At 39.3% G+C, this 26,703-nt stretch overlaps 4 protein-coding genes across 10 annotated transcripts; 1 reads left to right on the forward strand and 3 right to left on the reverse strand.

The window, feature by feature from the left end:
* Positions 1 to 178: 178 nt before the first annotated feature.
* On the reverse strand, positions 179 to 13,234 carry LOC108039207. 2 transcript variants are annotated; one of them, XM_044458268.1, is made up of 6 exons: positions 12,564 to 13,234; positions 4,431 to 4,662; positions 4,132 to 4,276; positions 3,849 to 3,969; positions 1,880 to 2,556; positions 179 to 1,717 (listed from the first exon to the last, which is right to left on the reverse strand). In XM_044458268.1, the coding sequence occupies exons 1-6, from the start codon at positions 12,641 to 12,643 to the stop codon at positions 1,110 to 1,112; spliced, it is 1,863 nt and encodes a 620-aa protein (XP_044314203.1). In that variant the 5' UTR covers positions 12,644 to 13,234; the 3' UTR covers positions 179 to 1,109. The 2 variants fall into 2 exon arrangements, with proteins under 2 accessions (XP_044314203.1, XP_044314202.1); XM_044458267.1 differs by having other exon boundaries at positions 4,123 to 4,276.
* Positions 13,235 to 14,233: 999 nt separating this feature from the next.
* On the reverse strand, positions 14,234 to 17,089 carry LOC108041718 (eukaryotic translation initiation factor 4E1). Of its 6 annotated transcripts, none has more exons than XM_017119718.2 (6): positions 16,909 to 17,088; positions 15,713 to 16,009; positions 15,241 to 15,626; positions 15,076 to 15,175; positions 14,705 to 14,792; positions 14,234 to 14,643 (listed from the first exon to the last, which is right to left on the reverse strand). In XM_017119718.2, exons 2-6 carry the CDS (start codon positions 15,767 to 15,769, stop codon positions 14,480 to 14,482), a joined length of 795 nt encoding a protein of 264 aa, XP_016975207.1. In that variant the 5' UTR covers positions 15,770 to 16,009; positions 16,909 to 17,088; the 3' UTR covers positions 14,234 to 14,479. The 6 variants fall into 6 exon arrangements, with proteins under 6 accessions (XP_016975207.1, XP_016975205.1, XP_016975206.1 ...); XM_017119716.2 differs by having other exon boundaries at positions 15,713 to 16,223; XM_017119717.1 differs by lacking the exon at positions 16,909 to 17,088 and adding an exon at positions 16,734 to 16,816.
* Positions 17,090 to 20,167: 3,078 nt separating this feature from the next.
* On the forward strand, positions 20,168 to 21,513 carry LOC108041721. The gene is made up of 2 exons (XM_017119721.1): positions 20,168 to 20,294; positions 20,629 to 21,513. Exons 1-2 carry the CDS (start codon positions 20,262 to 20,264, stop codon positions 21,376 to 21,378), a joined length of 783 nt encoding a protein of 260 aa, XP_016975210.1. The 5' UTR covers positions 20,168 to 20,261; the 3' UTR covers positions 21,379 to 21,513.
* LOC108041713 lies at positions 21,510 to 26,625 on the reverse strand. The gene is made up of 4 exons (XM_017119708.2): positions 26,317 to 26,625; positions 25,362 to 26,229; positions 24,700 to 24,869; positions 21,510 to 24,484 (listed from the first exon to the last, which is right to left on the reverse strand). Exons 2-4 carry the CDS (start codon positions 25,803 to 25,805, stop codon positions 23,500 to 23,502), a joined length of 1,599 nt encoding a protein of 532 aa, XP_016975197.2. The 5' UTR covers positions 25,806 to 26,229; positions 26,317 to 26,625; the 3' UTR covers positions 21,510 to 23,499.
* Positions 26,626 to 26,703: the final 78 nt, after the last annotated feature.

A 26,703-nucleotide genomic window follows, 5' to 3' on the forward strand; every position in this document is an offset into this window, starting at 1 on the left:
GATTTGCAGTGCGCTTAAAAAATACCATTGCTAAACTTATTTTGTATTTGTTTTTTTTAATTCAAACAAATGTGACTCTGGTAATTTATAATTTTAAGGAATAACGTCAAAACATTATTATAAATCGAGGATAACTTCCCGATAGAAATAAGCCCTCAATAAAAATACTTGTCTCTACTAATTTGATCAATTGTTTGCACATATTTATTTAAATATTTAATACATAATAAAAAATTTAGTTGCCCGATTTTTGTTTCTTATTGGTTTTTATGCTCGTAACTTGTAGCGATCATAAGTATTTACTGTTTATGCTATGTCTATATCTAAAACGACTTTCATTCATATTTTTCAGCGGGGTCTTGAGATACAGATATATATCTCGATTTCTCAGCTCTTAAGAGCTTTCGCTGTTAACCGCGAAAAAGCTTTAGTGGTTGTCATGTTGCTGTTGTTGGTTTTATCTTAATTGTTGTTAAGTAAAAATGTTTTTTTTCTACTGCTGCGGCTGCGGTCAATATGTTTTTGCTTGCATTTATGCATGTTATGTATGTATGTATATTCAATGACGCTTAATCACAGATCAATTTTTTAAAATTTCATTTGACTTAGAAGTTAAGAAACAAAACACACATCCTACACTTGGACTAAATAATTACTGTCTCTGGTTGGTTTTGGGCTTTTTGGCTTGGACAACTTAATGGACATACACAAATGGGATCGGAGGCTGAATGATACACGAATACAGGATAAATTATACATCGATTTAGCGACTAAATCTAGATACGCCAACTGCCTGGTTCTAAACATTACAATATTCTTTTCTGTTAAGTTTTTGTTTGTGTTTTGTTTTAATCATTGCAGTCTCAAATTGTTTATGGGCTTTGCTATATAAAGAGGAGAACGTAGAGATTGTTGGGCCGCTGGCCACGATCTGGCTTTTAAAGCCCCTTGGTGTGCGGTATAAAAAATAGTATTTCATTTTTACTTTCTATGTGGATCTCGGGGTCTCCGTCGACCAGCGGTGAATACTTGAGAGCAGAGCGTTAAAGGTTACGGGGAAAAGAGAGCGCGCAGATCATAGTGGATCACATCAGTCCAGTATTCACTCATCACTTCTGGATGAGACTTTCACAGCTGCTGCTGAGATTTGGCAACGACTTGAAACTGAGCCGCGATCGATCTATATGGGCGTCCGAGGGACCATGACCCCTGCTGCTCCTGCTGCTGCTGACCCCATCCACGCCCCTGTCAAAGGAGGAGGAGTTGACGAGCGGATGCGGATGCTGGTGCGATTCCCGCTGCTTCTGCTGGCTGGCATATGCGGCAGGTGGCGATAGAGGAGATGTGGGCAGATCGATATCCAGCACGGTATCCGCTTCGCTGGGCTTAAGCTTGGGATCCGAGTAGCGGCGAAGCTCCTCCTTCGGCTGCTGACCGCCCAAACAGTCGGTGGTGCAGCAGCCAATGGGTAGGTCCACGCCCATCATGCCCGAATGGCTGTAGTCGATCTTTGGCGGCGTGCTGTAATCGTAAGGATGTACGGCAGTGTCTGGGCCCACGCTGGTCTGGTCGCTCAGCACATCGCGGTTCTCCAGAAAGATGGACGAGTTGGAGTAGCGCTTTGTCTGGTGCGGCTTGTACACGAATCCGCCGAGTCCATTGGCCACCGCATGCGACACTCCGGAGCTGATCGAGGGCGCCTTGTGCTCGCCACTACCTGCAATCAAATTATGGCGGTTAATAAAATGTAAGATTAAAATAGAAAGAAAGTCTTAAGTCTTAAAAGACGGTGATAATGTAACACATTTCACAGCCTTTTTAAAGTGACTTGTGATGTAAACCGGTCCAGCGTTGGCCCGCCCATCCCATAGCCACTCACCACTGAAACTGCTCAGCTGCAGGGCATGTTCGCGACCTGTGTCAGTGGAGATGCCGCTGGCGCTGAGATCCTGCCGTGATCCGGCACAGAGATCCGTGGCCGAGCCGCGACTAGAGCCCTCCGAGTGCTCCAGCACGTTGTGTATGGAGTCGTGGAAGGGTGTCATACTGCCCGATCCCTGAGGGCAGGGTCGGAATGAGGAGATCTGCGAGACGACGTCATCAAGAGCCCAGTCACGGTCATAATTGTGCTGTGACTGCGAGCACTCGATGTTGGCGGCCACCGCCACCTGACCCAGTTGCTGTCCGCCTTGCTGCATCTGCTGGTGCCGCTGATGACCATGGCCATCCTCCGTTTGCGTGCAGGCACTGCTGCTGCTGTGAGGCACCTCCAGTTCCGCGGCCAGTTGTAGCATATGGTGTGGAGAGGCGTTCAGAAGCCGTTGCATCTGTTGGTGCAGGCCCAACCCCGCAGCGCCGCCTCCGTTCTCCATTGACGCACAGCTAGCTTCGTGGGCGCAGTGTCCTCCGGCCGCACCGCCGGCATTGATCTCCACCGCCCCGCTGGCCGAACCGGCAATGGCCAGCGGCTCACTGAAGTGCTGATGATGGGCGGCCACTGGGGAAGGCGGTGCCAAGGGATGAATCTTTTCCGGCGCATTTTGGATCAGCAGAATTCTGTAAGACATAAAATAGATGGTCAGCATATTTTCCTGAATCGTGTTAAAGTTCAATATTCAGACCAAGCTTTTTTATGGATTCTGCATTACTCAAATATTCTTATGAATAACTCGGAAAATAAAGTGATTAAAACTGTTGACTAAATAAATTCAATTCAATATGATTAATGAATTCATTTTATAGATAAATGACAAATGTTAATTCCTAATACAAATTAAACAAATCATTAGCTTATTCATCTTATAAATTATTTTGTGATCAATCGCTTAAAACCCGATGATTTCATCATTTAATTTGTCAGTGTCTCAAAGATGTATTTCTTTTGACTTATATGCGGGTATTAATAGTTAAGACTTCATGTCTCTAAAATAAAAAAAATATTTTAAGAATGCCAAACAAATTGCATTAAACATCCTACATTTTGAAAGATTTTCTAATAATTCAAACCTATTTATATTTAAAATTTTGCGCAACTCAATTGAAATTAATTACACATTACTCACTTATTGCTTTTGACAAAATGGTAAATTTGCAGCAGAATGTGAAATTAAATCATTAACTTGAAAAACGTGTGTTTAAGTTTTACAAGGAAATAAAATGTATGCGAGGTAGAAGTTCAAAACCAAAACTGGCTTATGGAACATCAGCTACATTGATAAAAACGCAAGCGAGTACGCCTTCAATTAAATATACGACAGCTACTAACAAGACTTAAAACAATGGGCTCATCAATAGAGAATTTTGATTTTAAAATACGTTATGATTGTCTCCGCTGAATAAATATGCGATTTTTCTTTGTCTTTGTCTTACTTTGTTGCACACAAAGCGACAGGAAACTTTATTCGTTTGTATGAAATAAAATAAGAAACAAATTATGAATTATCTGAGACTATGAAATTGCAAATTGCTTTGATTTGATTAAGAATGAAACCTATATCAAATGAACTCACAAAGCGCATACACAAATACTACTTATTACATAATAAAAACATAAAATTGCTATGAAATCAATTAAGATATCCATTACAAATTTCTACAAAAATGGTCTAGCCAATTTTAATAATTTTATTTCGTTTTCAACTATGATTGAACTATTCTCTCAGCGATTTGTTGATTTTTTAGATCCCAGTCCCCCTATTATATTATCTAATTGAAAGCTGGTACGTTAAACATTCAACAATTTAATACTTATTCTTAGCTAATACTAATCGGAATTTGAGCTAATGGAGCCCAATGATCTCTACCATTAACATTTCTGAATTTACAATCGAATAACTCATGATCTTGACCTGTTGCGTGCCTTCCAGCGGTGGCAGAGATGCAGATACGCCTTGCATTGGATGTACATGAAGACTATTCCACCGGTAAGGCCCACGGTGACAACGGCCAGCTTCGTCCAAAAGGGCCAGTCTGAAATGGAGAGGGAACAGGTACTTAGAATCCGTGAAGAGTAAACAGTTGATATAATAATAGCCCAAGTTCAGGCAGGTCAGGCAATTATATAATTACGGACTGCGCTGAGCGGTTATTTGACCTCCCCGAACTCGAGACTCTAGTACTAACACCCCGCACCTATTAGGCCACGTTGGACATCGTCGGCGGCCCGCTCGATAAGCACACACAGCGACCAGATGACGCACAGGGCGGCGGCACAGTGGAACAGCACGGAGCAGCACAACCGCCGCCTTTCAATGCCGGAGATGTCAAGGCTGCGCCACTGCAATTGCCATTGCGATACCCCAATCCAATCCCATTCCATACAATACAATCCAACCGCAATCCAATCGATTCCGAAGCCAAACAATGCAAAGACAAAATCAAATAAATTAGCTGACTTTCGGTAATAAAATGTGACAATGCGAAGAACCCACCTCGTTGAAGGGCTTGATCTTGGTGTGCATGATGAAGGGGAACTTGCAGAGCTCGCAGGAGTTGGTCTCGGAGGCGGTGAGCCACTGCTGCAGGCAGGCCTGGTGCACGTACTTCAGACTTCCGGAGCAGTAGCACGGCGTGAGCAGCGGGTTCTGCGGATCACTCTCGCAGTGGCAGATCCGGCATATGTCGCCGCTGTTCTGCGAGGCCTGGCTGCTGCCTGAACCGAATCTGGAAGAGATTAGGGGAGAATTATAATCTTCTTACTACATAATGCATTATTTTTAAATTATCCCACATTTTTTAATTTTACATACAGCCAAAAAAGATTTTCTTGAACTCTCAAGCTACAGTCTTTATTCCTAGCACAATAACACAAATCGTTAAATATAACTCTTGAGATATCTTCTTTTTTCAATACACAAAACTATATATATATATATATATATATATATATATATCCGACCAGCCGCACAAATCTTTGGACTTCGACAATTCAATACCCCCTTTTTAAATTATTTTATATATCCGTAAATGAACAATTGCAATTGTAATTATAAATGTCAAATGAAATTTAAAAATTAGGTCATTGAGTGCTGTGACGTCTTCTTTTACTAACTGAAATTTAAAGCTATTTCGTTCGCGTTTAAGCATCACAAAAGCACTAAATCAAATAAATTATCAGAAATCAAATAGTAAAATAGACAGTTTTTTCACCCAATTTGTATTTATCATTAAACAGCGTAGTTCTCATGCATGCTGAAAACCATTAATCAATTCGTATCGAAGTAGATAATAAGATGTAATTGAATTATTACATCATTATTTATGGGAAAATCAATTGATCTAACTGACTAGCTAGCTAACTAACAAACGCAGTCAATGAATATTTATTATTTCTCGTATGTACGATGTAATTATTCCTACTTTTCTAGATATAATCAAAACTTTAATTAAAACTATAATCGAATTAGACAAGTCATTAAATGTGTGATAATCGTGTAAATAAATGTACAGTGGATCGCAGCTTATTTCGTGCAGTTACCTAAAAAAAGTTCAAGTCGTTATTCCTGCTAAACTAAGAAAGATAACAGAAAAATTTAAATGCAGTATTTTAAAAGGGAATATTAACTTGTTTATTAAATTAAAACGATTTCCTTAATCATAAAAACAAAATACTTATTAAATAAAAACAAAATGTGCAGGCTTTTTTCATGCCGCAGCTTATTTCGTGCAGTTCATTCTTCTTAACTTATTATTTGTAATTTAAAAGCTAATATTTGGTATGTCCTCCTTTCTGGTTCAGGACAGCTTTGAAACGATTTCCCAAGGAAGAAACTAACTTTTTGATGGTTTCCACTGGAATTTTTGGCCATTCTTCCATAAGAACACTTTACATGTCGTTTTTGTTCGAAATCTTCCTCTTCCTTATAGCGATGTCCAATATTTCCCATAAATTTTTGATCACATTTAAGTCTGGAGACTGTGCTGGCGTTATGACGGCATGAGGGCAGTTCCAGACAAGATAAACCTCCACAATTCCTGCTGAATGCTTCGGATCGTTGTCCTGGTAAAATCGAAATCGATCGCGTATGCCCAGTTTTTCAGCAGTTTGGAGCAGGTTTTCCTTATGAATCTGTAGGTACATCTTGGCCATCCATGATAACTTAAACAAAAAACGAGGTTGCCCCGACAGAAGCTGCCATACAGGCCCAAACCATAACATTACCCCCGCCATGCTTGACTGTAGCTTATAGGTGTTTGCTTTCCAGCTCTGTATTAGGAACAAGGGAGCATATTCTTCTTCCGATTTCGATTTGGAATGACGTGTTATTTGCAGACGAGTCAAAATGTAACCTTTTTGGTTTAATATGTTTGGCGGCGACCTAATACAGAGCTCGAAAACAAACTTTTAAAAGCTACAGTCAAGCATGGCGGGGGTCATGTTATAGTTTGGGCCTGTATGGCAGCTTCTGGCGGGGCAACCTCGATTTTTTTTTGAAGTTATCATGGATGGCCAAGATGTACCTACAGATTCATAAGGAAAACCTGCTCCAAACTGCTGAAAAACTGGGCATACGCGATCGATTTCGATTTTACCAGGACAACGATCCGAAGCATTCAGCAGGAATTGTGGAGGTTTATCTTGTCTGGAACTGCCCTCATGCCGTCATAACGCCAGCACAGTCTCCAGACTTAAATGTGATCAAAAATTTATGGGAAATATTGGACATCGCTATAAGGAAGAGGAAGATTTCGAACAAAAACGACATGTAAAGTGTTCTTATGGAAGAATGGCCAAAAATTCCAGTGGAAACCATCAAAAAGTTAGTTTCTTCCTTGGGAAATCGTCTCAAAGCTGTCCTGAACCAGAAAGGAGGACATACCAAATATTAGCTTTTAAATTACAAATAATAAGTTAAGAAGAATGAACTGCACGAAATAAGCTGCGGCATGAAAAAAGCCTGCACATTTTGTTTTTATTTAATAAGTATTTTGTTTTTATGATTAAGGAAATCGTTTTAATTTAATAAACAAGAGAATATTCCCTTTTAAAATACTGCATTTACATTTTTCTGTTATCTTTCTTAGTTTAGCAGGAATAACGACTTGAACTTTTTTTAGGTAACTGCACGAAATAAGCTGCGATCCACTGTATACTGCGCTTGTTTTAACGACATTTTTAAATTATTTTACTATTCTTAAACTTACGGCTGGAAAACTTTTTGCCAGTATTTATGAAATCATATTGCATGATGCCATCCCTCATTTTCCATTCATTATTAAGCATGAATTTAAATAAATGATGAGGCAAATGCAGTTTGATGCAAGTGAAATTTAAAAGAAGTCATTGACATTTGCTGGTTGAACGGCATGTGAAACGTGGGTGAAAATGAGTGTATGCAATGAATCAATGATTCAGCCTTAGTTATCAGAGTATTTACAAACAACCAATCGCACGTTCCCATGTAGGAAGTATAAATTGAGATTTGATGTATATTCAAAACACTATAAAAGTTAGTTCGATAATAAGTATACACTCATATATTTAAGCGTATCGCAAATTAATATATGTTTTTGCCACAGTCAATTTTAATAATCTTATTATAATATTTGTTTGTTAAACTTTAGTTTAAGTACCCAACCCAATTCAGTTTTTCTCCCAATTTAATGAGCAAGTTCTTGGAACGTACATATTTTATTTTTCTACAAATTTTAAAATGAGCAATAAGACTTAATTGTAAATACAGTTTTCTCTCGGTTTTGTTTTTGAAATAAATTGACACTTCCAAGAATCAACATTCAAAATAATGTTCGGGTTCAAATTGTGAAGGCGAAACGTGATAGAGCTGATAGTCATCGGCCGGAAACACTAATTACGCTTTTATTAAATTTCTTCGGAAATATACATAAATGTGAAAACCCGACTAGATTTGTTTGCAATTATCAATGGAACAAAAATCTTATAAATTGCCCACTATATTTTTCAAGTTATAACCGACTGTGAGCATATGTATGTATAAATGTATGCATATATTTATGTATGTACATATATATTTATAGAGAATTGAGTGAATATTGTGAGAATCTTCTTCTTTCGCCATGAAAAGCGAGCGTTCACTTTCGCACCCCTTCCCCAGAAAGTACACACATATCAATTAAGTTCTGATGTGGTTCCCTTTGGACTGCGGCAATCTGGTGCTGGTTTATGGCCAAGGCAATTAGCTCCGTTGGCCGCCCTATCATTATGGCTGGCAAACGCCCACTCAGCACCTGCGAGTGGGTTTCGAGGGGCCTGGAGGGGCGAACCGGTGTATTTAATCTAACTAACGGAGAGTGGATGGCGAAAAACTTTTACTTTCTACCTCATGAATGCACGTAGAAAACAAGGATATTTGTTTAAGCTCAACAAAAATTGTATAAAAATTCAATCATGAAATCGTAAAGTATAAAATATCGTAAATTATGAATCGTAAGTAAAGGTTTTGTTATGTACACTAGTATGCATCAATCAATTTGTTGTTCAAAAAGAATAATTTTTCGAATTATTACTATACTTTTCAACTTTGTAATAGTAATTATAACTACAATTTATTTAGCATTACAATGCTTTCCAAATTATTTTTTGGATATCAGCTCTTCAACTTATTATGGATCTCTTGTATGTTATAAATTTGCAATTATTATTATTATTCCTATTATATCTATATTTCAAATTATTGTTATAATTGTTGTTTATTATTGTTTGAATAATGAATTTCGTTTTTAAACGATTATGACAATGAGGGGCAAAGATGAAATTTATGATGAAAAAAGTTTTTGAATGCTGACTAATTTCCGTGCTTTTTGTTATTCTTCAGTGTACTATGGTTTTTCCGCTGCCAATCTGCACTATAATTTATAGTTATTAAGAGATAATACATATTTTGAATAATGAATTTCGTTTTTAAACGATTATGACAAAGAGGGGCAAAGATGAAATTTATGACGTAAAAAGTTTCTTAATGGTGACTAATTTCCGTGCTTTTGGTTTTGCTTCAGTGTACTATGGTTTTTCCGCTGCCAATCTGCACTATCTCGAGTACCTCTATACATACGTGTGTCTGTCTGTCTCTGTATCCTTTTTAGAGTTCAGGCAGCCAGTGCGTGATTGAGGCGAAGGACAGGCCAGTCAAAGGGCCTGCCAGCACATTTGTTGTGGCTGTCGACATGGTCATGGACATGGAACTGGACACGTCCTCTTTACTCCTGCCTTGTTTTTTTGGGCCAATAGACTGGCCTTGGATCGATGGAACGCGTTTGTGGCCTACAACGCAGAAAGGGGTTCATAAAGTACACAACCGCAAGTACACATGTTTGTCTATCCACCGGATGGAGAACGTTATCCTTTCTTGGCGCTTCTTGGAAGTTAAGGACATGCGTAAGTCGCAAGTTTTACGACTTCATTAGACGGCAGACAGTCGCCGGCTGGCCATTCCACACCTCTTGGAGCCACTCAACTGAAACAGCCTCATGACTTGGCATTTATGGGTCTTTTAGGAAGGCAAATTGCCTGTTCGACATTGAACACAACCAATTTCAACTCAATTAGAACGGAAATGTCGATCTAAATCCATAGCTACACACTGTACATATTTAAATTCCTGTCGATCACAAACTCAGAACCTCTCGAAAAGATTTCTCACATTATTGATCGGCCTTTTTTTGTTTTGTTTGTTTTGCCCTTCACAATTTGATTAAGCGATATCAAAGGGTATATACTATATACACACATACGAAACGCTATCGCATTACCAGGTAAAAGAGAGAACGCGAGACAGGTGCTTTATTTCAGCGAAACTAAAAATAAAAAACGTTTTCGCTCTCGAGTTTAGGGTTTCAAGTGCAAGCTGCAGTTAAGCATTCAGTGCTCATTATAACATTTTTTAATGGCATTTGTTACCCCTGACAAAGTGCTTCCGTTTGAAATTCCCAAGTTCCCAAAACTTAATCTTTTTGGAAACGAAATATTTATATTCGGTAATCTATTGAGAGTTTCTTAATTCCTTACCAATACAAAAAAGATTTAATATAACCCCCTATAATCTTCTACATATGTATGTACATACATGTGTATGAATTAAACATACAGTGTAGCTATAATAATTCTTATTAAATAGAAATTCCATTCCATAAAAAAAATTTATTTGATTTATTAATTAGGTTTTGTTGTTGACTGTGCAGGTCACTTTTTATAATTAGGGTTTTTCGGCGGAGGGCAAATTCTAATCTTTTTCGGAAAACATAATTTTCATTTTTAATGAGGTTGCATTTTTAAAGTAAATTCAAAATAAATTGGGATATTATTACTCTTTTTAAATGTTTTTAGTTGAATATTTAATGACAGCGTCCTATCTACCACAAAAAAGTTCGATTTCAAGAGGACATATTTTATAGTTTCAAAATTCAAATCATTTTAGCTACAACATAATTAATAAATAGATAACATTTAAAAGTACCTAAATTCGAAATATTTTAAAAATTGGTAATAGAAATAATAAAACATGATTTTTTTTGCCACTGTAGACGATTCAGAAGTTTATTCAGTGCATTGGTACTGCTGATGAACTCTGAATAACCATACCCAAAACAATAATCTGACCAACATTAAATTTGACCCAAAAAAAAGCTTTATAGCATAAGTGTTCAAAGGTGATTAAGCTTTGAGTAGTTTTATATCAGGGCTTTCCATGTTTTTTGTGTAAGATTTAAGTCTTTTGAGCACTTGATTTCCCAGCCGTGCCCACTTTTAATTACAAGTAAATTAGCACATTTTATTAAATTCCACACCAGAACAACGAAACAGGGCACGCCCTCTCTTTCTCCACCGGACCAGATGAAACAAGTAATCTTCACAAGGCGCAAGGAGCCGGGTAAATCCGGGGGATTTGGAGGGGTACGGTATTGGAGTCAGGCGGGGTTTTGTGCTTTGTTTTCGCTGCTCCGCTTTGTTCCAACGCCTTTTGATATTTTGCGCATTATTTTTTGTGTGCTGTTTTAAACTTATTTTTAAATAACAACTGGTTTAAGTTCGAGGCAATAAATGCAAAAGTTATACCCGATGGGGGCGCCTAATATGCATGTTTCGCCTTTGTTTGCCAAAGCCTATTCGAACTGCGGGTTGGAGATACTTGGGAAAAGCCGCATCTTATCAGTGGTATATTTTCCGCTTCGCTCCATTTTACATTTTCATTATACTCGACAAATATTTGATCGTAATTGTTCAAGCCGCCACACATAAACACCAACAATTGTTAATGTTTATTTAACAGCGACACCTGAAATAACAAAAACACCACCCACAGACACATTTACACACTCCGATGACAGATTAGATTTGCAATGGTCGGCTCTTGATAAGCTTCATCAGGGTGATATCTAGGGTGTTGGCTGGTCCGTATTTCTTTAACATACAATAACAAATATATTTAAAGCGTCACAATCGCTAAAAATAATTATGTACATTTAAAATACACATTTCAGATGGCATACACAAGCGCAAATGTTTTTATTATCTGGTTAACAAACAAGAGGTGAAAAACGTTTAATATATCGTTTTAAGTATATACTTTTATAAAATTATACTCTTTTTTGCGGAAATAGTCTTTTCCTAAAGAAATTAGTTTTATGATTCTCATACAAAACTGCATTTAAAATACAGATACATATAAACAAATATTTTGCTTAGAATTACATCCATATCATGTTTCGGATAATACAAATCTGAATGCCATAAATGAATAAATAATAAGAAAAAATTTTTTATAGTTTAAGTTTTACTTTAACTTAATCGATCTTCTCTAATGAAATATTAAAAAACGAAGTCATTGCCCCGTTGTTACGCCTGATTAAATCATAAATATATCGCGGGTAATTTATTATTTTTTATTGTTCAGAACAGATAACAGCTGGCACCTCGTGTCAAGACTTGTCACCTTCCCAGCATCGTTCCGCACATATTTGCATTTTAATAGATGTGCCGATCCGCTTAGAACAAGTATGGTCAGTACGAGTCAATGTTGTTAAATGATGCTTAATGGTCGTAGTTAGTTGGCGTTAAGTACGGATTAGAGAGATTAAGATCGTAACTGGTTGCAGAGCGCATAAAATTAATTTTAAACTATATATTTAATAGAGCAGAGAAAGTGGCATCATCTTGGGGTGATTCATTTTCCGCTTTAGAGACATATTTTTGGTTTCACTGAAAGGCATATCTTATCTGGTTTTGGCTCTTGCGGGGGGGGGTATTATTATCAAAGTATGGACAGCTGGATTTGGGTGCTGTGAGCCAAAAACAGACTTTACATTTTAGCAATTACTTGTGCGTAGTCTGCGTTGCGAATTAAATTATTTCATTATTAGTTTCCCAAGCGACGAACAATCAAACATTTAAATCATGTCCGTTTCCTGGCTATAAATAAACAATGGACAATGCCAAGAAGAATGTCAACCATCCCACGATTTTCAGTTGCGTGCTTGCACTTGTTTTGTTTTTATTTTGTGTGGTGTACTTGAATAATTTATAGGGTTCTCTTTTTTTTGGCCATGTCAAGGGCATTTAAGACCTCAAAAACTCAAAAATTAAAACTCACCTGACATTTGCATAGTGCTGGCCCGAGTTCCAGTCCACATGCTCGATATCCGACGAGGTTTTGGCGTTGTCGCAAGGCATTTTGTTCGTAACTCTCTCTCTCGCTCTATCAACTAAATTGCAAGGTATTGCATAGTCGGTGCGATCCTGCTCCGCTGTTCGAAGAGGGGGTTTCAACCCCAGAAAGGGGGGTCTTTGTCCTTTATGCTGGTAGTCTTGCGCTTTTGTTATGATTCCCCGCTGGTTATTTGTTTATTTCCAACGATAAACAGAGGCTGTCGCCCGTCTTATTTTTAGCGACCCTGTTTTGGCAGGGCTACTTCGATTTTTTGCACAATGTAAACCGAATCTATTGCACTTTTATTTTCCTTTCCTTTCGTTATTTTCCTTTCAACGCCAACGAACTTTTGGCCGTGTGTTTGTTTGTGTTGGTAGGTCTATTATTATATCTTTTTGCTTATGCGCGAAGAACGGTGACGCGAACGCTGTGCATTTATATTTTTACCCAGCACCGAGCCGTTTACCTACTCTACGTCAAATGGTTATACTTTCAAGAACTACACATATTTTTATGTATTTTAATAAATTAAACACGGAGACATATCCTCCTGCGATTTCAGACGATTTCAAGTAAATACAGAATCTCACTACGGCCAGTGTGGTATAGGTGGAACACCATCACTGCCGACATCGTGTCATCGATGTTTTTTGGATATAGGACATATCGATGTTCGGCTAGGTGTTATCGATGTGTTTCCATCTCCAACGAGTAAGTATTAACACTTTGGTTTTTGCACTCTGTTAATTTTGATACCATTCAAAAATAACTCTGATCAATAGAACTGTAAGAAATGTTTTATAATTTTAATGCAGAACTATATATAGTTAAAATTAAAGAAAAATTTAAAATTTGTTTTTATTATCTTGATTAAAATTACAGATTTGCCTAAGCACCGCCCAATCGAACACTTGTAGTAAATTAAAGAATCCTTTAATTTGAGCTTGCCCACAAGAAAGAAAACGGAATGGTTATATTTGGATAACATTTGTTTTTAACAGCCATGTTTTCCGCCAAAAACATTGAACTACTACCGATTTTTTATTTATAACTCTAGGCCTAATGAAGCATATATAAACACATATATGGACAACTTATTAAACTGCAAATTATTTATAAACTATAAAAAAAAAATAACTGTATTAAACTACTGGAAAGTTATCGATATATACAACGATATAGTGGGACTTCTGGTCACCCTATAAATTGGTAATGTTTTTGCAGGAAATTCAATTCCAAATTAGGAAGTTAGGCAATATGAGCTCAATAAAATGGCCAACGCCCCAATGTTTCCAAGATAAAACAAAAAACTTTTGTAAAACCTATTTTTTATTTAGTTTTGAGTATAAATTTATTCAAAATATGTAGGTGAACTTTTTTTAATTAAACATCTGATATTTAAAACCCATCTCGTCTCGATCTTATTAAATACAAGTCGTCGAAAAGTATTTATTCTTTGTATTGCAATTGACATCCAAAATCACATTAACACTAAAGGTACGGTCGTTTGAATAACTATTGAAATTATATAATATTAAAACGTAACAAGACAACATCCAATAAATGATCTAAAAATTAAGAGAATTCAGAATTCCAATTCAAAGACAATAATATCCGGTTATAATATAGGTTGTTTTTATTATACTTTTCCGTTAAATCCATTATTGACAATGACTACAAAAAGCAGATTGATATTTTGTTTGCCGATTTTTTATAACAAAAGGGTCTATATCGGATTCGTTTCGCGGGTCTTGGACAAGAGTTACGATCAATCGCTGCTGTTTATAACCAAAAATAACGGCGACACAAACTAATTAACTCTGAAGGATCGGATCGGTTGGCGGGCCAGGCCCGGCAGCCTACAAGGTGTAGATCGATTTGACGTTGGAGCCCTGTTTGACCATCGTGTCCTTGTGCAACTGGTACTGCAGCGAGTTGTTGCGTCCCAGACGCAGTGCATCGCGCAGCTTGTGGCCAATCTCTAGGGCGGCTTCCTCGTTGTTGCCGTTGGCAGTCCAGATGGCTGAAAAGCAGGCGACGTCAAACAAAGGAATTTAAAAGAAATTGAGAGTTAAAATACTTACATATCTTGTTGCTCTTGCCGCGAATGTTTACGACAGCTCCGCAAATCTGGTCGGAGTGATCGAAAGCCTCGCCAATCAGACAAAGCAGCTGCAGGGAAATACAGATAGTTAAAGTTAATTTTACATATTGAAGCTCATTTTCCATTATTTTCCAAGTATAAAATTTGTATCAACACATATTTGGTGAGCTAATTTGTTACAAAGCAAGGACAGGAAAAATATGAAACTGATAAACTATTTAAGTTTGCTAAATATAGGGTTGTTTTATGTAGGGACAAAAAACTGTTTGTTTCACGTTACTAGGATTTTTAGACTGATTTGTTAAGCATACTTCTTTTTTGAAATCACGTGTTATTTTTCTGTTTACTTACCACATCGAGCCATAGGTTATCCAAATCGCTCTTGGAGCTTTTGTTGAGGGTGATGACCCAGCGACCGCCCTGTTTGTTGGCAGCATCCTCCCACATGGGACTGCATTTAGGGAAGAGTCAATAATAAGGAAAAGCCTTTTAAAGAGACATTAAAACCAAACTTACCGAATATTCTTCTTGAAGAGCGAGTAGTCACTGCCCACTTTGATCTCTGATGGGGGCTTAATGTGGTTGTACAGGCTCCAGAAGTCCTCGACTGTGTCAAAGCTGGTGATCTCGTTCTGCATGTCCTCCCAGGACTTGGTTCGATCGTTTTCGAGGTACCAGAGGGTCCACACGTTCATGAGCGGGTGTTTGAACAGGTGTTCGGTGCGCACAGCATCATCACCAGCGGGAGCAGTGGTGGTCGATGCAGTGCCTCCGACGGCGGGCTCACCAGCCTCCTGCGGATCCTCCTTGGGCTTGACATCCTTAGGCTCGGCGACCTTCGCGGGGGCAGCAGCCGGAGTGGGTGGTTCCGGACGACCTTGCTCGCTGGTTGGGGCGCTGGTCTGCGCGGGAAGATAGCAGAAGAGATCGGGGGAATTTTCAAGATTAGATTAGCTTGGTTTAGCGACAGGCGCACCGAGAGTATTACTTTGAACATGGACTTGGGATTGGCAAAGTTCTTCATTCTGTGAAAGTCGCTCTGCATGTTGGCGGCCGTGTTTTTGGATGCGTTTGATGGTAGGATCAGTTCCGGAGAGGATTCGGATTCGCCGTGATTCACTTGCCGCTCTCTCTGTCGTGGTGTTTGTGATAGTTGTGGTGGTGGTGCGTGTGTGTGCGAGAGAGCGAAGCTTTTGATTTCTGTTCGAGTGTGTGTGGATTTTGGATTGTTTCTTGATATCTTCCCTGCAGTTCGCTTTTCCCTTGTGTATTATTAACCAAAAAACTAAGTAATGATAATACAAAAAACTCGTTAAACTTGTATATTGAGTGGGGTGTTTAGTGTAGTGAGTATGTGGAGTATCCTGTTTCACTTTGGGGGCTACTGGTAAGTAAAAAAAAAAGAACAACTGTTCCTAGCGAACTCCAAATCGAAAGTGGCGATGGATTTACAGCACACACACACACGCGCACGTATTTGACATAAAAACACAGATTGCCTGTTGAAAGAATTGGAATTGTTGTTTTATATTTGAGTTAAAGAGTTTTTTCTTGCATTGTTGCAGATAATTCGAGACTGCGAGTGCGAGTTCAAAGCAGCGGCGCGTTTAACTGAAAAAATTGAAAGAAAGGAGGTGGAAAGTGGTGGAGAGAAACCAACGGTTCTTAGGCTGCAATGGCCGACAAAAATATGATTTAACTGTTGTTCACGGCTGCTTAATTGCAGTAATTTACTCTTTTTTTCTTTTTCGTCGCTCTGCTTCGCCTATTTATGTAGCAAAAAGAAACAGAAACCCACACACACACGCGATTTCTTGACAAATTCCAGCCACAGAGAGAAAGAGCAAACGAGAGAGCAGTGAAAACGTGTGGTATGCAAATGCGAGAGGAGCATAGAGAGCGAGTGACCGCGAAAGCGAGATAGATAGATTGAGACAGAGAGAGCGATAGCTATGACGTAGCAACAGCGTGCAAGAATAATATTTAACAATAATTGTGCGAGAAATTACGGATGCTGATTTTTGGAAAAAACGGGTGAACAATAATGAGATGAAGCCACGCCAACTGCACACTTTTTCTACTCGACTGTCTTGTGCAACAACCCTGTTTTTGTTGTTCCTGCCACGGCTCAGCCGAAATCGAAATCGAAACCATGCGGCTCGATTTTTCTCTTTTTGGTCTTACCTTTTCCGTCTCCAACACTACCATGATTTCGCTGTCGCCGTGTGGATTCTTTTTTCTCGGTTACGCACTCGCACTGCGTAGGGTTTTCGGCTTAATTATTATTAGAATTATTTAATTCTTTAATTAAGTTTGGGTTTTTGGTGGCCAGACACAGTGTGACCAGAGCCAGAAGGGTGGCATATACCAAATTATACCAAAATCTAGTGATGACAGGCAACCGGCAGCAATCGATTAATCGTTAGAACAGATCTATGTTTGACACTCACTGGCTGCTTGGTCTGAAACTACAATAACCGTTTAATTTAAATAGTTTCCGTGGAATGATAACAACATGAAGTTATAAAAATCGAATTAGTTATGAGTGTGAAATAACTTTGTTGTAAGAAAATGAGAACATTTGTTGTTTGTTTACAAATAATTTAATATAGTGTAAAATAATTTAAAATGTAGAAACAATTATAAGCGATTTAACTTGATAATTCAATAACACGCCAAAACTTAGAATGTTGTATTTGAGAAAAGGCAACCATTTTAAGTTGGGGCAAGGATAGTTCGAAAAGTTTGGATGGATATAGCAGCTAAATTCAAAATTGGGTCTTTAGAAAGCCTGTTTATTTGGTTTTAGCTTGTTGCCTTCAAATTTGCAAAAATCAGACAGAGCTTAGTTATACTTGTATCGCAAACGGCATATATTTAATTAAACTTAGAAATAATTAAAAAAAAAAGGGCAGAACTATTCAATTCTATTACCATTAAATCTTAAAAATACGCTTCTGACTTAACTAATACATTAAAACTAATAAAACTTAAAAATGGTTTTGATATTAATATTAAATTAAAACCAAATATGGGAATAATTGCAGCAAAAATAAGGTCTAAAAGAATATTTAATTGAATCTATGTTAAAACCACATTAAAGGAAAGCAAGTGTGTTTTCCAGCAAGATTTTATGGGTTTTAATGTGAATTAATATGCTAGTATAATCTTTAACTTGTAATGACCAAATAAGGTGCAAAGGAATATTCAATTGTGGCGTTCTAAATATCACCTAGAAGAAGAGTAATTGTTATGACTATGGAAAATGATTTGCCTATAAAGTATAAACTACCAACCAGGTTTAATGAGGTTTATGCCAATTATACCATTTAAATAAAACAGTTTGGTAGTACCACCGTCTTCTTCCTTCTTATTGTTCTCATTTAACTATGAAAAATTTTATAAATTGCTTACATTGAAACTCTTTGAATAATGAACTTTAAAACCATAAGGAAGTTGGCTAGGCAGATAAAGTTTATCTTATAGCGTAAAGCGAAAATATAAATGCAAATTTAATTGACGTTTCATCCGTTTTCCACAGCACGATTGCCATCGACAACAGCATCATCGTCATTTATCATACGCAATTATTTGATATTTTAAAGGCAGCAAAAAATAACAATACATTATAAATAATTATCAACCAAATTTAAGGCGCTGAGGCCCAGAAAACCTGATTCTTGGTTGGAAATTAGGTCTTCGTTTTTATTTAGACATTGGCATCATCAATTGGAATTCAATAACAAAATAACAAACTTAAGAATGAATCAATGAATTTCCAAATAATAAGAGGCTAGTTTTGTTATTTGTTTTTAAAGCGGATTCCAGAAATTGCTGGAATAATAAAATAAATGAATGGAGTGGCAAAGTAACCAAATTACTTCATCTAGAACTTGGACGTCAGAGGTTATGTTTTTGCCACATAACATAGACTAACTAGTTAGTGAATCATAAACAACCCAGAACCTCAGTTGGTTCTCAAGTTGTTTAGTATTTCGAACCCACAAAATTCTTTATCGAGCTTGGCTCGCCTTTGTCTGCTTTAAAAATAGCCAAAAGACCCCAAAACAGTGGGAAACACTCGGCAACAGACGATGATGATGATAATACTACTTGTGAGGATGATACTACCGCTGATGATGTGGCGCTTTGGATACGCTTGGCTTTCAAAATAGACTGTTGCAGTAGTCGCGATCCGAAGATTGAAGATGTTTACGGGCCAAGCCTGGAACGTGAAGCGTGCTTATTATTTAAATAGTTAAGTCATTTTGTAAACGAACAACTGCGCAGTTGCCCTTGTAAGCGCCTAATAAGCGGCTTTCATGGGTTTAACACGACCGCTGCTGCGAAAACCCTTCCCGAAACCCAAGATCCATGGTCTCCAATTACGATTTTGAGCCGGGCTTATTGAACTGACATTTGATCGCATATCCGAGTGATGTGAGTACCCATCGCATCCTCCATTGTACTCGCACCGCATCTAATTATGCAGCAGTCAATCGGACTTCAAGTGCTTGGCGCATGTCTAAACAAAAACTTCCGCCGATCTACAGGAAACCCGGAGCCAAAGTTAGACTTTGCATTAATTAAAAGTAAAAAGTGATTGGGGCGCTCAAAGATGCTTAATTGTAAATAAATCATAGCCAAGTGGTTAGAGTAAAAAGTTTGATATTTGTGGATTCGACGGGGGATTACCTCATAAATTATTGTATTCTGAATTTACATTTGAAATAAAAACTAAAGTTACCTTAAAGAAATGGTATTTCATCATAGGAGTTTTATAATTTTTATTGGGTTTCTAAAACTAATAAAATAGCTGCCTAATTGTTATACAAAGTTTTAAAAGTTATGAATGATATCATAAAAATTGTCAATTCCCAGTTGGCACCCATAAAATGTAGATTTCTTGCAAATTTGTTAACAAACGCGAGCCACACTGCCTATACGATCAAGATAAGATGGGCCAAACCAGATTTGTAGCATTCAACCGCCTTATATGCCTGCCAGATCGATTCCAAGAGGCGAAAAAAGTATCTTCGAGATACTCGACACCGACAGCCAAGCTCTGAAAATGCCACTTGAATCGCGGCTAAAAGGGTTCTGAAAACGGCAACAAAAGATGGGTAAGCCACAGAGCTATTAGATAACTAATTGACCAAGCGGCATACTTACAATTAATGATGTTTTCATAGTTTATTCCAGCATCTCTCTAAATATATCCGTAGCTTGAGTGTGAGAAGTGCGAATTTGAGCGACGTTGATAATGAACTTCAAACTGTGGGATGCGAGATTCTAAAGCTGAGTAAGAAACCGGACAGGTGAAGCTCGGTCTGCTGGTCAGTGAAACACACCAGCACATCTTCATTCAGATTTATGCAAAACGCAAAAGGCAAAAAGCAACAATACCGGAGCCGAGTTGAAAGTTAGTATATAAGCAGTGGCTTTGGGTATTCAGTTATTAGTAGCCCGCCAACTGCAGAACAGCGAAAACGTAGTGATACCTGGATATATAGCTCTAATTTCGATCGGAATCCATAATGAAGTGCTTCATCGTGGCTGCCCTGTTGCTGGTAAATGCAGAGAATTTGCATAATTAAGCTGATATTTACGGTCATCTCTGAATAGATCCGATCCATTCAATTAAAATCCGGGTTGTGACTCTATAAATGTCAATTGTGTGCCGATTGCAATGTGCAAATAAAAAAGTTATACAATGTGCAAAAATTAAGCAAACCTTGGGTTACATGCCAGATGAGACTTTAATCAATGATATGACATCACCATTATTTTTGTGTGATCTCTCCCGAATTGTGTAGCTTGCTAAATTGGCCATAAAGTCGGCCTTAATTGTAGGGGAGCTTTAACTTATTGCTAATTATTTTCACGCTTGACTTCCAATTTTAGGCCACCCTTGCCAGCGGCGAGAACATCTTCAAGATCAACATCACCCCCGAGGAGGCCCAGCAGTTCCTGAACAGCGCCCAACTGCGCGGCATCGGCGACATCGAGTATGCACCCAAGACCGGGGAGAATCCTCTGCCCGAGGCCCGCAACGAGCAGGGCCAGTTCGTGTACATGGGGCGGGTGATCGAGCACCCTGAGGATTATGTGGAGGAGCACTACGATGCCCACCAGTACCATGGCCAGGACGGCCTGGGTCAGTTCGCCTACGGCTACAAGGACTGGAACCAGGGCAAGAACGAGAAGCGCGATGAGACGGGCAAGGTCACCGGATCCTACAAGTACGTGCAGCCACATGGCCGAGACTTTGTGGCCAACTACTATGCCGACAAGACCGGCTTCCATGTGGAGGACAACCGACCGGCGCACCTGAAACTGCCGGCGACCAAGACACCCGCCGTCCTGAAGGCCGAGGAGGAGCACTTCAAGCTGTGGGGTGAACTGGCTGCCGCCGCTGGCCACAATCCCGATCCCTATGCCGCCGAGTATCAGCAGGAGGGTCGCTATCAGCCCGCCGAGCCCGAGTACCAGCCCTACGTCCACGAGGAGCCGCCATATGTTCCCGGACCCGAGGAGACCGGCGAGCCCAAGGGCTTCTTCTACGCCTTCGACTACAATGTCCCACTGTTGCGCAACAAGGAGGAGCGCGCCGAGCTGGAACGCCTGCGGGCCGTCAACAACAAGGATGAGTAGGATCCAGATCCTGGCGGATTTAGGAGATCCATCGCATCCATGGATCGCCTTGTATAGGTCGTTCTGTAGACAGTAGCAAAAACATTCCACATATTTATTGAATCCTTCGCAAAATAAATCGCAGCTTCAACTACACTTTTGTCAAATACGATCTTTTATTATTACATACATATACATATAAAAATGTGTGTTTTTGTGTGCTGGCTTTTCATCCGCAAATGTGTGTTTGTTTGTTTGTTGTAGAAGTTTTTCCGGGGTGACCCGGAAAACACTAGATTTTTCAGAGGTTAGGATGAACCAAAAAATGTGTTTTCTCTCTGGTAAACTTGGTAAGCAAAGATTAATAAATAAATATGTAAATTATTTAAAGACATATCTTTGCATCTGAAAATTCTAGAGTTTTCCAGTTTCACCCCTATTGCTGTCAACTCGCCACACGCATTTTCATCATAATTTTCTTGCCCGGTCTCTCTTTTCAAGTAAAATTATTGCTTTTTGCTCTTCGCTTAGAAGACTTGAATCTTAAACTAGTTTAATTTGTAATTATAGTGTTATGTTGTTGCCGTTTCTGTTGTTGGTTTCGTGCTTTAATTTAATACTAATTTTACACGAGCATTTATCATTTACAACCAGTTAAAAACTAGTATTTACTCAGGGTTTTCGATACTCATTCCAACTCACAATTAAAGAAACTCGAGGCTTAAATATAATACCAATTGGATGAAATCAATTTTGATTAATTCTCATACACTCTTCCTGTATGGCACCTTAAAAAAAAAGAAAACACAAAAAGAAAAGTTCTTTCTGTTGGGATTCTCACTTTCGTGATGTTTTTCCTAGCAAACAAAATTATATTTTATTCGGTATACGTTGTGTATGTTTTTTTTAGACCTTCAATAAAATTCTTCGATGTGGAAACAAAATTAGATTTTCGATTGAATCACAATTGAAATTTCGTTCTTTTATGGAAATATGTAGCTAACTTTATATACAAAGTCATTACATGTATATATTTTTATATGGCAGCATTGTTCAGTCCGATATTGCAGTTGAAACTTTTTGTTTTCCCTTTTTTCAGAGGAGTTTCCCGAATATTTATTCGAATTCTAGTGGTTTACTCTCTATAATATATGATTCGTGAGTGGTTTCGTTTGAAGTTGAGGGAATTGGGTTAGCACAAACAATAAACACAGTAAAAGGTTAAACATTCCAACAGTATCAATTACAACACAACAAGCACGCACGGAAAATAAATAGAAGGAGAAGTAGGTTCCCCCTTCGGTATTCAATAAGAGGAACTAAAAGTTAAACTTTAAAAAATAAAACATAATAGCGACATTGCGGATCTGTATACTGTTTTCGCATTCGGGTATACTAAGGTACATAAGTTAGTTGTGGCACTATTGAGCCGGCTTCAAAACACACCCCGTTGTACTGCCCCTCAACTTCAAAGCGTGGAGATCAATCGATCCAGGGTTAGGGTGTTTGGATCTGCGCAGTTTTTTTAATACTTTTACACGGATATGGACTGGGAAATGTCTGGTGGGTGGTTCCCGATGAAGTGATGAGACAATTTGGGAATGGAGCTAGTAGTTAGTCTAAGATGTGAGTGAGTGAGTGCTGGGATGTTCTTTTGGCGCATGAGTTTCATTCGACGATTAGGTGTTACATACATTAATTCTCGTGCTTATCAACTGGTTCTTGCTAGGCTCTTGTCGCTTGGGCTTGTTGTATATAAGGCAAACTGTATGCGAATCATACATATATTGAACTATGTAAATACGTTTGTTATTTTGTCAGTTAAATGCCGAGGAAGATCCTGGGAGAAGCGCTGTCGTCTATAAATGTCTATGAGCTGGAGCATGGCACAACTGTTAGTTCATCTAGTCCTGGTTCTGAGTGGCTATCCAAAAAATTGACCAACGGTGTAAACGGGTGTGTGAGTGTATATATATTCTGTATATATAAATCTTGTATATGCTACACGATTCTACCCACGACTCTAAGCCCTAAGTGCTGACGCAGTGGCTCCTTTCACTGGCGAGTGCCGCCTCCTAATCTTTCATTCTAACTCCCACTTACCTACGAGATTTGTGTGTGTGTGTAAATTCAGGATTATCTCTACTTGGCCGCCGCTGCCGCTGCAGTGGCATTGGCCGGCGAAACTTTCAGCTTGATGAACATGCTGTTGTCGCCATTGCTGCCGCTGTTCAGGTCCAGCTTCTGCACCTCGCACTCCAGATTGTTGATGCAGTTCTTCTCGTACTGCGTGGTTCCGTTGTCCGAGGCGGCGGCCTTCTCTGTCGGCTGCTCACTGGGCGCCACCTTCTTCTCCTTGCTCTTTTTCAGTGCATTCAGCAGAGTCTTCTCTTTGCTCTTGCCCTCCTTATGACTGCTGTCCTTGTCCTTGTGCTTGTTGTTTTTGAAGCGCGGGAAGATGCAGCCATTGGGCAAGAAGCCACCCAGTTTCTCCTTCTTTGTGGGGGCCGCGGGTGGTGGAGTCGGTGTGGCAACTGGAGCAGGAGCAGGAGCTGGGGCTAGGATTGGACTGGAAGTGGATGTGGCCGTAGCTGGGGGCGTTGAGTTGCTGGATGTGGGCGTGCTGGCTCCATTGGTGGCAGCTGCTGCTGGAGCAACCTTCACCTCTGGTTCGGTATCCACCACCGTTTGATTGTCCAGCACTGATGATGGTCCATTCGCTGAGCTGCCCGCATCCGTTTGATCCACGCAAGCTTCCTCCAGTAATGCTGATTGCTCCTGCTGTTCTCCGTGCTCACTGGCCACCTTGTTGTCCAGTTGCTGGGCAAACACGGCCAAAGTGATGCCATTGCCATTCCCGTTCCCATTGGCGTGCTCTGCCAGCAGCGGCTCAGACAGGTTAGCCGGTGGCGAGCTGGCCTCGTTTATTGCACCACCAGCACTAGCTGCCCGCACTGCATCCGGTGACTTGGGAAACATCTGCTGCGTGGTGATGTTCTGGTAGTGCTGTTGCTGGCGCTGTTGCATCATCTGCTCTTCCCGCTCACGATCGCGCTGCGCCTGCACTGCGTTCCACACGTCCTTCAGCTCGCCTGAGATGTCGCGATCCTTGAGTATTACGGCGTTTCTGGGGGATGAAAGCGGAGTATTATTTGCCTGATGATGAATTTCATTAAAGAATATTGCAGTCCCTCTTATCAAGCTCAAAAATTACATTCTTACACGGCATTCAGTGACTGCAGATTAAACCATTCTTACAATTGCAGTTACCCACATAACTATGTATGTTTTAATTTTGGCACCAATTGAGTTTTGAGTTTTAGGGAAATTCCAAAACATTACCTGACTAGTTTCACGCCTGGATTCATAGCCTCCACAAAGTCGCACATTAGCTCCACCATGGCACGTCGCTCCTCGGGATCTTTGCTGTGGCGGCCAGAGTCCTTCAGCACCTCCGGATTGGCCATGACGGCAAAGACGATGGGAGGACTGCGGGGGCTGCCAGGCGGAACCTGAAAGAAAGATTAGATTGTTGTATTACAAGTTTCATGAAAGTTTATTTTAATGTGGTCCATTTATTTCCCATTTGCCAATTGCACATCTTTATATTGTTTTTCACCTCAAATATCAAGTATGTTTGTCAAATAAATGTTTTATATACTTTTTAGAGTTTTCAGAAAATTGTGACAAGTTCTATTTCTTAAATAATTGTAAAAAACTTTTTTTTTTATTTAAAATAATATAATTAGAAGAAAGAATCCTTGTTTTAAATTTATATATTTTATATTGAATTATTCAGTGTGTTTTTTTTGCTGTTATGTATTTACAAACGCAGAAATAGCATCCACTCCAGTAGTGGCTTTGTTTTTTTTTTTTTTTATAATAATTGTTCTTTCCGAAGGAAATAATAATAAATAGTGGGTGGTTTATCAAAAAAATACGATCTTTTTTAACTGTTAAAATATTATATTACTAAAGTTTTGGGGAACACTTCAAAAACTTACCCGCATACCCCCGTAAAGAGGGATGGGATCGCTGGGCTCCTGCGGTATCACAATACGCGTCCAGCTGAGGACGTTGATGAAGAGCTCCTCCCCGGATTCCGTGGTGGTGCGGATGCACATGTGCGGCTGGGGAGGATTCTTGAAGTGGCGATAGGCCCGCGAGTGCCGGTAGCTGTGCGGCGGCGGTGAGGAGTTCATCAGACTAATACCGAGTCCTGTAAGCCCATTGTTGCTGTTGCCCTCGATCTCCTGTTGCTGAGGATCCTGGTGCATTTGTAGCTGGGTGTCCGTATCCAAATTATTGTTGTAATTGTTTGTTGTGGTTGCATTTTCATTGATGGCAGTTGTGTTTGTATTTGTTTCTTCGCCCTGCGATTGGTGTTGTTGTTGTTGTGGTTTTTGCTCCTGGGCGGCAGCTTCTGCCTCAAGTTCCGCCGCTGACATTGTTATGAATTATATATAGCTTAGCAGTCTTTAGTTTAGTTTTAATAATATCCTTTTGTTTTCTTTCAATTTCTGACGGCGAATTGGTCTTGCGGCGAATTTGTTTAGCCGTGTTTTTCGTCCTCTTTGTTCTACCACGCACTCACACCAAAACACCAGCTCCCTTTCTCTCTCTCTCTCTCTTTCTTACAGGCTCGCCGCCTTCTTACAACATTATTATTGCTCCTTGGGTCCTGGCAGTGTGCCTAACTTTTGACCTTTGGCGTAATTAATGGACTTGCCTGCATATTAGGGGCTTTTTGCGTATTTATACCCCTCGGTTGACACTATAGTATCCTCCACAAATTCAAAGTCTTTTATCTGGCACGCACACCCAGGCAAAACACCCTTTGCCGTTACACACGTACAAGTGGGAGTTGGTTGTCTGCAGGAGAGGGGGAGGGGGAGAAGAAAAGACGAGGTGAAAACATGAAAATGGAAAAGTTCAAAGCGTTTGCAGTGCCACACTTACACATTTCACTGTTTTTCATTTATAATAATCACTTTTCCATTGCACCATGCACACAGAAACACACACACGGCCACAGTTACATACTTATATATACACACACAAGATGCGTTTTTCTGACTCGCACTCACAAAATTTCCCATTAAAATGGGAAAACAATGCAGCCAGCCAACGTGTTCGCCGCGCTGATATTTATATTTAGCTTTTTAGCAGCTTTTCATAGCAGACGGACACACGGGAGAACAGCCGATTTTTCCGACAACGTCCCAACATAAACAAAAAACTAATGGACAGGTGTGGCCAGATGGTTTTGAAGGAAAATGTTAGCGTTGCCAGATGACAATAACAACCAGGGCTGACGTTACCAAGTGCTGTTTTTAATGTAATTAC

This window comes from Drosophila rhopaloa, unplaced genomic scaffold (assembly GCF_018152115.1).
Source record: "Drosophila rhopaloa isolate 14029-0021.01 unplaced genomic scaffold, ASM1815211v1 contig_163, whole genome shotgun sequence".
Lineage (NCBI taxonomy): Eukaryota > Metazoa > Arthropoda > Insecta > Diptera > Drosophilidae > Drosophila > Drosophila rhopaloa.